This window comes from Sphaeramia orbicularis, chromosome 20 (assembly GCF_902148855.1).
Source record: "Sphaeramia orbicularis chromosome 20, fSphaOr1.1, whole genome shotgun sequence".
In the NCBI taxonomy this organism is placed as follows: domain Eukaryota; kingdom Metazoa; phylum Chordata; class Actinopteri; order Kurtiformes; family Apogonidae; genus Sphaeramia; species Sphaeramia orbicularis.
The window spans coordinates 41041403-41054335 of NC_043976.1; the positions used below are offsets into that span (position 1 = coordinate 41041403).

Genomic DNA, 12933 nt, shown 5'->3' on the forward strand with positions numbered 1-12933 from the left:
TCTACATGCTAGGTGTTTTCTTTTTAATCAAGATTCTACACATTTTAATAAAATGTCAGAAAACGTCCAAATCTGTCTGTTGTTAAAGATCATGTTGAATGTATTTCTCAGTTTTTTTCCTGCACATTGTGATTTGATGAGTTTTGAGAGCGTTGTTGTTTCATTCGAGCTGCCGAAAACGATCACGACACCACAGTTTGGCTGAAAACCGACACATAAAATCCAGTCAAATGCATTTAATGTAATGTTGAACTGTCTTGTGTAGCATCAGTTGATATTAAACACATTTAAATCTTTGCACTGAAGATGTAAATTAGGTCTTGGATTAAAGAATCTGAACAGGTCATAGTGTTCAAAATGTGGATTCTTGTTAATATTTGGGTTGGATGGGAGGTGGTTGGTCAGACATACACCAAAAATCAACAAAAAAATAATCAAATAAGAACATAATTGTCAAGAAAATCAACAAAAATAAACAAAAAGTGACTAAACTGACCAACAAATAAATACAACAAATAAGAAAAACTACGATAGTCAACAAAATGAACTCAATAGTCAACACAACAAATGCAAAGGACAAAAAAATGAACAAAATATTCAACAAAATGATTAAAACTGACTAAACAAGAATGATATAGTCAACAAAAATTAACAAAAAGTGACTAAAATATACATGAAAATTAGCACACAAAAAAAAGATTGTCAACAATGAACAAATACAGACCAAATTCATCAACAAATATTTCTAACAAATATAGCAATTAAGAAAAATACGATTGTCAACACAACAAACAAAACTGATAAAAAAATTTACAAAATATCCAACAAAATGATTAAAATTGAATTAACAAGGATAATAGAGTTGACAAAAATTAACAACAAATAAATAAAACAAATACGAAAAACTACGATAGTCACCAAAATGAGTTCAGCTGTCAACACAGTGAACAAAATGACCAAAAAAATTAACAGAAAATTAACAAAATATCCACAAAATTATTAAAAATGAATGAAGAAGAATATAATAATAAACATAATGGACAAAAATGAATGAAAACTGACTAAAATATAACAACAAAATTAACAGAAATAAATAAATAAGAACATGACAGTCAACTAAATGAGTTCAGTTGTCAACACAGTGAACAAAATGGACAAAAAAATGAACAAAATATCCCACAAAATTATTACAAATGAATGCATAAGAATATGATAATTAACATAATGGACAAAAATGAACAAATAAGAACACCTATGATAGTCTACAAAACAGACAAAAATGAACAAAAACTGACTAAAATATACAAAAATTAACAAAAATAAATAAATAGGATCATGACAGTCAACTAAATGAACAAATACCGACCAAACTAATCAACAGATAATTTTACCAAATAAGACAGAATCAGATGGTCGTAGTATTTGGGTGGGGTGGGGGGTCACATCTGCTCATCCTCCATGTTCTGAGGAGGCGTGGAGGCGGGGTTTGTGTTTGGATGGTTGGTGTGTCCCAGTTCGGCGTCAGTGCCTGGTGTGCGTCTGGTCAAACTGTGAGTGACCTGGGCCAGAAACATGTGACCGTCCACCTCGTAGGCGCTGACGTCCGTCTGCTCCGGCGCCAGACGGCCGCAGGACATCAGATCTGCAAAGGCCTGAAAAGGGGCGGAGTCAGGCTTCAGGAACGTCTGACATCACACGTTACACTATTATGTTATTTATTTAACCAGATGAAGCCCCCAGTGAAGTTAGACTCACTTATCTTATCTTATCTTATCTTATCTTATCTTATCTTATCTTATCTTATCTTATCTTATCTTAGCTTATCTTATCTTATCTTAGCTTATCTTATCTTAGCTTAGTTTATCTTAGCTTAGCTTAGCTTATCTACAAACTTTTCTCTATGGGGGGAAAGTAAAATTGCATTTAAGAAAATGTTTACATCTACAAACTATCCTTTAAAAATGTGAATAACATGAACAACCTGAACTTTTTTTGAGAAAAACAAGTGCAATTTTAACAAAATTATGCTTCAGTTTATCATCTATACATGTGCATTACAACTTACAGACCACAGTGGATCTACAAATACACAAACATTTAATAACAGGCAGAATGATGAAAAAAAAAAAAAAAAAAAAAAAAGCACTTACTTCTCTTAAGACCCTTCAGGTTCATATTTGTTCAAGTTATTCACATTATTATTACAATACTATGTATGTACTATATGTGTATAGATATATTATATGTGTATACCTGTGTGTGTGTGTGTATATATATATATATATATATATATATATATATATATATATATATATATATATATATATATATATATTTATTTGTGTATGTATGTGTGTGTGTATATATATATATATATATATATATATATATTTATTTATTTATTTGTGTATGTATGTGTGTGTGTATATATATATATATATATATATATATTTATTTATTTATTTGTGTATGTATGTGTGTGTGTATATATTTATTTATTTATTTATTTATTTATTTATTTATTTATTTATTTATTTATTTATGTATGTATGTATGTGTGTATATATATATTTTTGTGTGTGTATTGTGTGTGACCTTGCAGACGGCCTGCTCCAGTGGGTTTCCCCAGATGTAGATGTGACTCATAGTGGTGTTGACCATCAGAGCCTGACCCAGAGCCAGCAGACCCTCCGTCCTGATGTTGTTACTGCAGACGGACAGCCTGACACACGGACACAAACACACCAGGTGACGGCTCACACACTTCAAACACTGCATCATGGTAACGCCTCAGGTTTGCAACACAAATAAACACATAAACAAATACATATTCCACAGAACTTATATCCTTAATGAAGCCTCAAAGTTTGGTCTCTTTATGACTTGCCTTTATTTGCTGTAAACCTTTCAAATCTATTTAATACTGTTTAACTATACGTCCTTAACCTGAATTAAATACTGTCTAATATTCCGGATGAGACTCAGAAATGCAGATGTGAGGCTGTGCAGTAAATGCGACTCACTGTTTGAGTCCACATCCTGCAGAAGCCACGGCCTCGCTCAGGTACACGGCACCTTCATCCTCCATCCGATTGGACGACAGATCGATGACCTCCAGAGTCCCGTTGTGCTTCAGCGTCTCAGCCAAAGGTCGCACGCCGTCACAAGTCACACGGTTACTGTGGATGACCGTTGGAGAGGCGTTTAAGGCCAGTACCGGACAAACCAGTGTCCACCCCATCACACTGACCATTACGTTCTGCATTCATTTTTAATCAGTTTGTTGGTTAGTTTGGTTATTTTTAATCAATTTGTTAATTAGTTTGATCATTTTTGGTCATTTTTGCTCAGTTTTTGTTAATTTTTCTTATTTGCTATATTTCTTTCTTTGTTGACTATCATATTGTTTTGCTTTCATTTTTAATTATTTTTTGGTTAACTTAGTCTGTATTTGTTCATTTACTTGACAATTTTTTAAATTATTATTTTTGGTTAAATTTGTTGTATATATAGTTCAGTTTTTGTTCATTTTCTTCATTATGTCAACTATTGTGTTACTTTTGTTGACTACTGTGTTATTTTTTATTTGTTATATTTATATCTATACATTGGTTAGTTTGGTCAGTTTTTGTTTATTTTATTCTTTTTTTTTTTCATTTTGTTCATTTTACTGGACATTGTGTTCAATTTTTTACAAATTTTTTAGTCATCTGTTCATTTTATTCAGTTTGCGTTATTTTATTGGACATTTGTTCAGTTTTTGTTCATTTTTAAGTCATTTTTGTTATTTTTCTTTGTCATTTTTGTTCATTTTATTCAGTTTGTGTTATTTTATTGGACATTTTGTTCAGTTTTTGTTCATTTTAAGTCATTTTTGTTATTTTTCTTTGTCATTTTTGTTCATTTTATTCAGTTTGTGTTATTTTATTGGACATTTTTTTCAGTTTTTGTTCATTTTTAAGTCATTTTTGTTCATTTTTTAGTCATTTTTGTTCATTTTATTCAGTTTTTGTTCATTTTTTAGTAATTTTTGTTCATTTTATTCAGTTTTTGTTCATTTTTTAGTCATTTTTGTTCATTTTTTTCAGTTTTTGTTCATTTTTTAGTCATTTTTGTTCATTTTATTCAGTTTTTGTTCATTTTTTAGTCATTTTTGTTCATTTTTTTCAGTTTTTGTTCATTTTTAAGTCATTTTTGTTCATTTTATTCAGTTTTTGTTCATTTTTAGTCCTTTTTGCTTATTTTTATTCAGTTTTTGTTTATGTTTTGTTCATTTTGTCCATGTTGTCCTGCGGTGTTTGGTGTTGGTGGGTTTCTCACCAGCGTAGGTCCAGGTATCTCAGGCTGTGGTTGAGCCTCAGGCCTTCAGCCAGCCTCTCCATCCCAGTGTTGGTCAGACCCGTCTTCCCCAGATGGAGCTCCACCAGACCCCCGTTCACCTCCAGCATCTCCGCCCAGTGGACGACCCATTCCTCCTGGAAGACCCGGCAGCAGGACCGTTAACGGCATCATCTCATTCACAATGAACCCATGCAGAGGAGATACGAGGATCTCAGGTTCCTACACATCATTCACAACCTTTATGCACAAAAACAGAAACATACTGAGCACCCACATTCTGTAATTTTCTATTATTCTCAGGTCGACTCTAAACCAGGGCTGGCAAACTTATTTTACTTCAGGTTCCACATTCAGACTAATATGATCTAAAGAGGATCAGACCAGTAAAATAATAACATAATAACCTATAAATAATGACAACTACAAAATTTTCTCAATGTTTTAGTGTAAAAAGGTAAAATTACACGCGAAAATGTTTACATCTACAAACTAAATCATATTCTTTTGTATTCATTGTTAATCGTGTTGGTTAGTTTGGTCAGTATTTGTTCATTTGTGCTCATTTTATTGAAAATCATGTTTTTTTTTATAATACTTTGTTAATTTTTTTTATGTTTTGTTCTTTTTTTGTACATTTTGTTCATTGTGTCGACGACTGAGTTCATTTTGTAGATGATCGTATACGTTCTTATTTGTTAGAATTATATATTTTTTATTTATTGGTTAGTTTTATCAGTTATTGTTTATTTTGTTCAGGTTTTGTTCATTTTTTGCTCATTTTTGTCCATTTTGCTCATTGTGTCAACTACTGAGTTCATTTTGTTGACAACAGTTCTTTTGTTTGTTTGTTTTTTATAATTTTGTTGTATATTTTGGTCATTTTTGTTCATTTTTATCCATTTTGTTCAGTGTATTGGCTATTGAGTTCATTTTGTTGCCAATAATTATTTTTTATTAATTTTTTGGTAATTTATTTGCATATTTTGGTCAGCTTTTGCACATTTTTTGTAAATTTTAGTCAGTTTTGTTGACAATTGAGTTCATTTTGTAGATGATCATATATGTTCTTATTTGTTATAATTATATGTGTTTGTTATTTATTGGTTAGTTTTATCAGCTATTGTTTATTTTGTTCAGGTTTTGTTCATTTTTTGCTCATTTTTGTCCATTTTGCTCATTGTGTCGACTTCTGAGTTCATTTTGTTGACAACAGTTCTTTTGAGGGGGGGGGGGGGTTGTTAATTTTGTTGTATATTTTGGTCAGTTTTTGTTCATTTTTATCCATTTTGTTCAGTGTATTGACTATTGAATTCATTTTGTGGACAATCCATATTTTTTTATTCAGTTTTTAGTAATTTATTTGTATTTTTTGGTCAGCTTTTGCATGTTTTGTTAATTTTTGTCCATTTTGTTGACAACTGAGTTCATTTTGTAGATGATCATACACTTTATTTGTTATAATTATATTTATTTGTTATTTATTGGTAAGTTTTATCAGTTATTGTTTATTTTGTTCAGGTTTTGTTCATTTTTTGCTCATTTTTTTCCATTATGTTCATTGTGTTGACTGGTGGGTTTATTTCTTTGACTATTGTTTTGTTTTGCATTAATTTTTAATCGTTTTGTTGCATGGAGTGCACAAAAACTTTTTTCCATCAATGTAATCTTTAGAATTTGAAAAAGTAAATGGGTGAAAATTGACCCAAATTAGGCAGGTAGGAACAGAGAAACCACGCCTTTTTTACTGTAATAATTTAAAGCCATTTGACTGAATGTTTCTGGTCAATCAGACACTTAAAGATCAGTTTCATGAAGCTCTCCAAACTCATGCTTGTTCATTTTGTGACATCACAGGTTTCGTTGCTGTTTGGACATGAGTACGATCAAATGAATGGATGAACCTGGAGGCTGAAGAGCAGTGGCCGGCTGATGTCGATGGAGCGAAGAGTCCTGTTGTTTTTCAACATGATGGCGAGTGCGATCACACTCTGAGTGGCCTGATTGGACAGAGACAAAGACACAGGAAGTGGCTTCTCATCTGATGACTGCTGGTTGTATTCCTGCTTTCATTTATCTTACATTAACTTTAAAAGCACTGACGTTTATTGTTAGTCTGCGTGTGTCAGAGATTTAAATCTAACGCTACATTGGACCATTTTAGGATGATTTTTAACCAGATTATAGTTCAAATCGTATTATTTTTTCGTTCAAACACAGCAGTAAATGTACATGTAAATATAGGTGTCTTCATCTGGAATAAGTTATACTTTTTTTTTTATCATTTTGGTTTGTCTTTTTCATCATTTTTGTGAAAAAAAAAAAAAAAACAACGTACTTTGAGAACACCGTAAAGAATGACAGAAAAATTATATAAAAGATGCAACAAAACAAAAATGTTCTTGAAAGACGTAACAAGATTAAAAAAAACAAACAAAACAAAACACCAATGACATAACAAGACACAAAATGACACAAAAGACGCAACAAGATGAAAATTACAGAAAAAAAACATAAGACAAAAAAACAACATAGAAGACATGACAGTAAAATCACATAAAAGACGTAACAAGACGAAAGTGAAGACATAACAAAACAAAAAACAGCTTATAAGACATAAGTTGAAAATGATGTAACAAGACAAAAAAACGCCAAGACACAATAAGACAAAAATGACATAAAAAGACATCACAAGATTAAAAAAAACCTACATAAATGACGTACAAGACATAAAAAATTGTAAAAGAGAAAAAATGATGTGAAAGACGTTGGATACAAAAAAATATGTAAAAGACACATTAGAATGTAAATGTGGGAAAATGTTGGCAAAAAAAAAGCGTATGAGACATAAGTTAAAAATTATGTAAAAGCCGAGACAGAAAAGCAACATATAAGACGTTACGAAATAAAAACAATATAGAAGATGTAACAAGATAAAAACACCAAAACAGAATAAGATAAAAACAACATGAAAAAGACATAAAACCACATAAATGACAAAACAAGGCACAAAATAATGTAAAAGACGTTAAAAGGAAAAAAACTTACATAAAAGACCCAACAAAACACATAAAGAAAAAACAATGTAAAAGACACATTAGGATGGAAATATGACAAAATGTTGCCAAAAACAGCATATGAGACAAGTTAAAAACGATGTAAAAGACAACGAGACAGAAAAGCAACATAAAAGATGTAATGAAATAAAAACAATATAGAAGACATAACAAGATAAAAACACCAAAACACAATGAGATAAAAACAACATGAAAGACCCAACAAAACACACAAAAAAAATCAATGTAAAGGACACATTAGGATGTAAATATGGGAAAATGTTGCCAGAAAAAGCATGACACAACAAGTTAAAAACGATGTAAAAGACAACGAGACAGAAAAGCAGCATAAAAGGTGTAATAAAATAAAAACAACATAGAAGACATAAGATAAAAACACCAAAACACCATAAGACAAAAACAACATAAAAAGACATAATGAGATTAAAAAAAACACATAAATGACAAAACAAGGCACAAAATAATGTAAAAGATGTTAAAAGGAAAAAACTTATGTAAAAGACCCCAAAAAAAAACACAAAAAAAGCAATGTAAAAGACACATTAGGATGTAAATATGGGAAAATGTCGCCAAAAACAGCATATGAGACAAGTTAAAAACAATGTAAAAGACAACAAAGCAACATAAAAGATGTAATGAAATAAAAACAATATAAAAGACGTAACAAAAAGAAAACTATCATATACTTCATTTTGTTGTTTTTCCAGGAACTTTGCGGTGGAAACACAAACCGTGCAGATTACCAGGCGTTTTTTAACCCAAGTAAATAAATTCCTGAAATTAAAAGTTGCTGTGAATGTGGGTGTAAACGGGGCTGTAGATGCACGGCCGTTCACCAGGTCGCAGTCGTCCAGGTGGAGGTCCTGCAGCGTGGCGTTCACCTGTAAAACAGCGGCCAGGTACGTTGCGCCTCGGTTTCCGATCTTATTACCCGACAGTCTGAGAGAGAGTAAGGAGCTGTTACTCTGCAGAGACACGAACATACACCGTTATTACCAACAGACAAGGCCACTTCACCAAATTTACTACAAAGACGGATGATATTCTACATTTTCATCACAAACCAGCACTGAAATTAGAGTCGGAAACTAAACTTTTATGGCACAAACAAAATTTCTCTATAAATTTTTTTTAGATTATTGCATTCTACATACAAACTGCAGCCCAAAAACAAAGCAATCGAGCTTTAAAGCAAATAAAAACCATCAAAACTAAGAACAAAATAATAAAAATGAAATTACGAAGAGCCATGAGTCACAACTAATAAAAAGACCTAATAAATAACAATGAATACTAAAAAGAAAATAGACAATTAAAAGAAAATAATACACATTACAATTAAATAATAATATACAATTAAGTAAAAATAAAATAAGGTAAATAAACTAATGAAAGATGAGACCTGTTAGTAAAAATCAAAAAATACAATAAAGTAATAATAAATGACGTGCGGTAAAATGATAATTGACCTGAGTTAAAACCAATAAAAGAACCCATTAAATAAATAAATAAATAAAATTCCTGGGTATTATTATTATTAGTAGTACTGACTATTACCTAACAAATAGATCCCAGTTGACTAAAGGCTGAAGCATGAGTAAATATTTTTTCACATATTTTTATTAAAAAGATGCAACAGGATAAAAATGACGTAAAAAAAAAAAAAAAAAAAACGACCAAAAAATCAACATAAAAGACATAGCATTAAAATCACATAAAAGATGTAACAAGACAAAGGCTACGCTCAGACTGCAGGTAAATTTGATCCAAATCCGATTTTTTTGCTCATGTGACCTGTATCCGATCTGTTAAAGACAGTTTGAACAGCACTAATCCGACCCAGGCCACTTTCATACATGGGCCTAAATCTGACAAGTATCTGATATTTTGCAGTGTGACTTCAGTCTGAACAGCCAGGTCGCATTTATCTGACCTTTACGTCATTGAAATGCGACCCAGGAGGAGAACATATTTCCTTCCATAAACACAGTGTGTGTCTGCGTGGTCATGTATTACATCAGGACCTCTTTTGTGCATGTGGGTCACTTCAGGGTCACATTCAGTTCAGACTCAAAACTGACAGAAGTCACATTTAATGTGTGATATGAGCGAACACACCAAAAAATTGAATTTCACAAAAAAATCCAACTTGTGCATGAAGACCTGCTGTCTGAACGTACTCTCAGTGGACCAGATGTCTGTAGGTTGTATTTTTAAGTGTGTTAAGACAAAGAGACGGACCTGAAGGCTTTTGCTGAGGATTTCAGCACCGTCGGTTTCGATGTCATTGAAGGTCAAGTCCAGAGATCGCAGCGCTGAGTTTCCCTCCTGCACAGTTACAATGAAACACATGAGGATCGGAACCCTTTGGGTAAATGTTCCCTCTTCATCTGCATTATTTAATCTGTGTTAGTGAATACGACACAGTTTATTATTACAAAGTCTGTCTCTGGACAAAGTTTAGAATTCTAATTTGCATTTTTCTAATATATCATCAGAACATTGTTAAAAATTATACCTTTTGCAGTCATTCAGGACAAAAACATCCACTTCCAAAAACCTGCTATAGAAGCTTTACAGATGAACATTTTTTCTGCTTTTTTTCTGCATAAATGCATTAACTGTTTTTCATTTTACTCTATAATACAGAGTTGGCTTTTGTATATTTTAGTATTTCTTTGTTCTTTGTTTATTGTCGATTTCAGTAAATATTTTCAATATAATTTTGTGTGATATTTTTAGTCTTTTTGCACTTAAATGTTTGCTGCTAATCCGATTTTCATTGTTCCTGTAACAGTGACAATAAAGATCTCTTCTCTTCTCTTCTCTTCTCTTCTCTTCTCTTCTCTTCTCTTCTCTTCTCTTCTCTTCTCTTCTATTCTATATGTCTTAAACAACTTCAGTCCTCCTCAAAACAACCAAACATTCAATTATTTTCAGGATTTGAACCCTTTAAATAACAGTTTGATTACTTGAAGTCACTGAAAAATACACAAAAAAATTATTTACCATGTAATAAATATTATATTTACTATTTTTATAGCAGTTTTTTTTTTGTCCTGAATGAATGAAGATGGGAGTAAATGTTAAACCTGATGTCACAGAAAAACTAATTATGCACCAAAGTTGATATTTAGGATAATCATTGACATTATTCAAGACTGATTTAAAAAAAAAAAAAAAAAAAATACAGTCCAGACACCACCCAAACATTTGTTACGTGGTAAATAACTCATTTTTGTGTATTTTTCAGTGACTTCCAGAAATCAAATTGTCATTTAAAGCATTGCAGTCCTTACAATGATTGAAGGTTTTGAGTAGGACGGAAGTTGTTTAACAGATTCATGCAGCAAAAAGCAGGAAAAAAAAAAATTACTCTGTTATGTTTTTATGACAGTTTTTTGGAAGTGGACATTTTTGTGCTGAATGACTCTAGAGGGGAGTAAATTATTCTGACATTTGAGAGTTGAATTACTAAAATACACCAACAATTACTTTATCCACATTTGACGTCAGTCTGACCAAAGACTGAACGTCCAAACACACAATTCAACTGAATTTGGTTTCATCATCACCACATCAGCTAACATCTGCCTGTTTACTGCTCACCTGTAACAGGTCACTAAGGTGTGCAGCTCCTTCATCTGTGATGTTATTGTACCTCAGATCAAGACCTGTTGATGCAGATCCATGTGGTTTAATCCTGTTTACAACACGGTAGTAACTGTGTCCTCCAAATGTGGCGACTCACCTGCCACACTTGCGTTGTTTTGCAGACATTTTGACAGAGCAAGAGCGTCTTTGTCGTCAAGTCTCTGAACCGGGTTCAGTCTGTTATTTCCTGGAAGTTTTAATGTGAAACTCCTAAAAAACAAAAAAACAAAAAAAGCAAAAGGAAATCTGATTTATTTACTAATTTAACATCTGTGCTGCCTCTTGGGATAATAAAGATACGGTTAAATGTACACAAAAGTGTATTAAATATAAGGCTTTGGTGTAATATTAATCATCTTTAATCTTTTTCTTAATTTATATGTGACATGTTAGACATTGGGAAAACTCAGGTAATAGTGTCATTCATTTAAATAGATTAATACTGTATTAATATTAAAATACCCTATTTGTCTTTTGTCTAATTTTTGTGGCACAAGAAAATTCCAATGGCTTTAAAAGTCACAATTATGTTTTCACTACAGTGTATCTGCAGGTTTGATGAAGCACAATTTATTACTTTTTAAGACATTTTTCTCTGCGTCTTTGGTTAAATATCAGACCATTCATTTTGTCCTTTTAACAGTCAGGCTGATCTAATGTTGCAAATGATTCTTTTGCAAATTATACTGTATGTGCTTATATTATATTATGCATGAGTTTCACATTTGTCCTGTCTAATGAAATTATTTATTTCCAGACCAGCAATAAAATCCTACTTTTGTCTTTGACCAGTTCTTTACAAAGCAAATATACAGGCTAGCTAAAATCATTTATTTTGTCTGTGGGATTTTTAAGACCTTTGGGTGTCAGATTTAGGGATCAATTATCCATATTAAAGATAATGAAAGCCTTACTCTATGGGAATTACATTTAAGACTATTTAAGGGTTAGGGTTAAGTTGCCATGACATTTCAGTAAGTATGGGCTAAACTACTGTATTGTCTCTTATGTTTAGTGTTTGTTAAGTCTAATAACATGGAAACTCAACTGTAATCTTCATGATGTATGGATGAGTTATTGAACGAATGATATCTCTCACAAACTAACCCTTTGTGACTGTAACTGACCTCATTTTCTCAGGAATATTAGACCTAAAGTCACTCCAACTCTGTTAACTGTTAAGATCAAATCCAGGCCGTCATAAACGAATATAAAGTAAGAAATAAACGTGTCAAGTGCCTGATATGGGCCTTTCCAAATGTATAACTTAACACTACTGTACACAAATGAAGTAAAATATCACCTTTATTTGTTAATTATCTTTCGTTATTTTAGATCACATTAAAAACACTAGTAAGTATCGCTAATTATTCCAGTTGTTTATGTATTAAATCTGAACTTTAAGTCATCTGAAGTCACTCACTCTGTCACAGGCGTGTTCTGTAAAACTTCCACAATGTACGGATTTGTTTTGATGTTATTTTTTGCACAGAAAGTCACGTAAACTTCTGTTAAATCGCCTCCGTTGCCCGCCATGACACCTGTGTAAGGAGAATTTTGGGGTTGCTATAGCAACGACGTCAGGTGACGCATACGACATAGGGGACGTCGAGGGGTCGTGTGGCGGGAATTTTGACTAGCTACATTCGTTCTGACCAGCTTTATGGTCTTTTTTTCGTCGTTTTTGGTGATTAACTTTGTTTAAGACTAAAGTCACACACCAAAGTAGACGTGGGCGTTTGGGTCACAAAATCAACACAGATTTTGGTCCAGTGGTTATTCGAAGCTATAACAGTTGTCTTTAATAGCGAACAGATAAGTGTGCGTTAGCATCCAAAGCTAAGCTAAAGAACATTAGCCGGAT

The 12933-nt window shown here is 32.1% G+C and overlaps 1 protein-coding gene across 1 annotated transcript; it reads right to left on the reverse strand.

The window, feature by feature from the left end:
• Positions 1-1158: 1158 nt before the first annotated feature.
• Positions 1159-12606, reverse strand: lrrc34 (leucine rich repeat containing 34). The gene is made up of 10 exons (XM_030123416.1): positions 12493-12606; positions 11167-11279; positions 11025-11089; positions 9657-9743; positions 8252-8380; positions 6243-6338; positions 4321-4475; positions 3024-3179; positions 2596-2722; positions 1159-1652 (listed from the first exon to the last, which is right to left on the reverse strand). The coding sequence occupies exons 1-10, from the start codon at positions 12603-12605 to the stop codon at positions 1440-1442; spliced, it is 1254 nt and encodes a 417-aa protein (XP_029979276.1). The 5' UTR covers position 12606; the 3' UTR covers positions 1159-1439.
• Between the last annotated feature and the right edge of the window lie 327 nt (positions 12607-12933).

Bases quoted from the DNA above. Each gene is read 5' to 3' on its own strand.
- lrrc34 (XM_030123416.1), bottom strand. From the start codon at position 12,605: ATGGCGGGCAACGGAGGCGATTTAACAGAAGTTTACGTGACTTTCTGT. The intron at 9,744-11,024 runs GTGAGCAGTAAA...GTAACTGTGCAG, and splicing joins ACCTTAGTGACCTGTTACAG to GAGGGAAACTCAGCGCTGCG. The intron at 2,723-3,023 runs GTGAGTCGCATT...TCCGTGTGTCAG, and splicing joins GCAGGATGTGGACTCAAACA to GCTGTCCGTCTGCAGTAACA.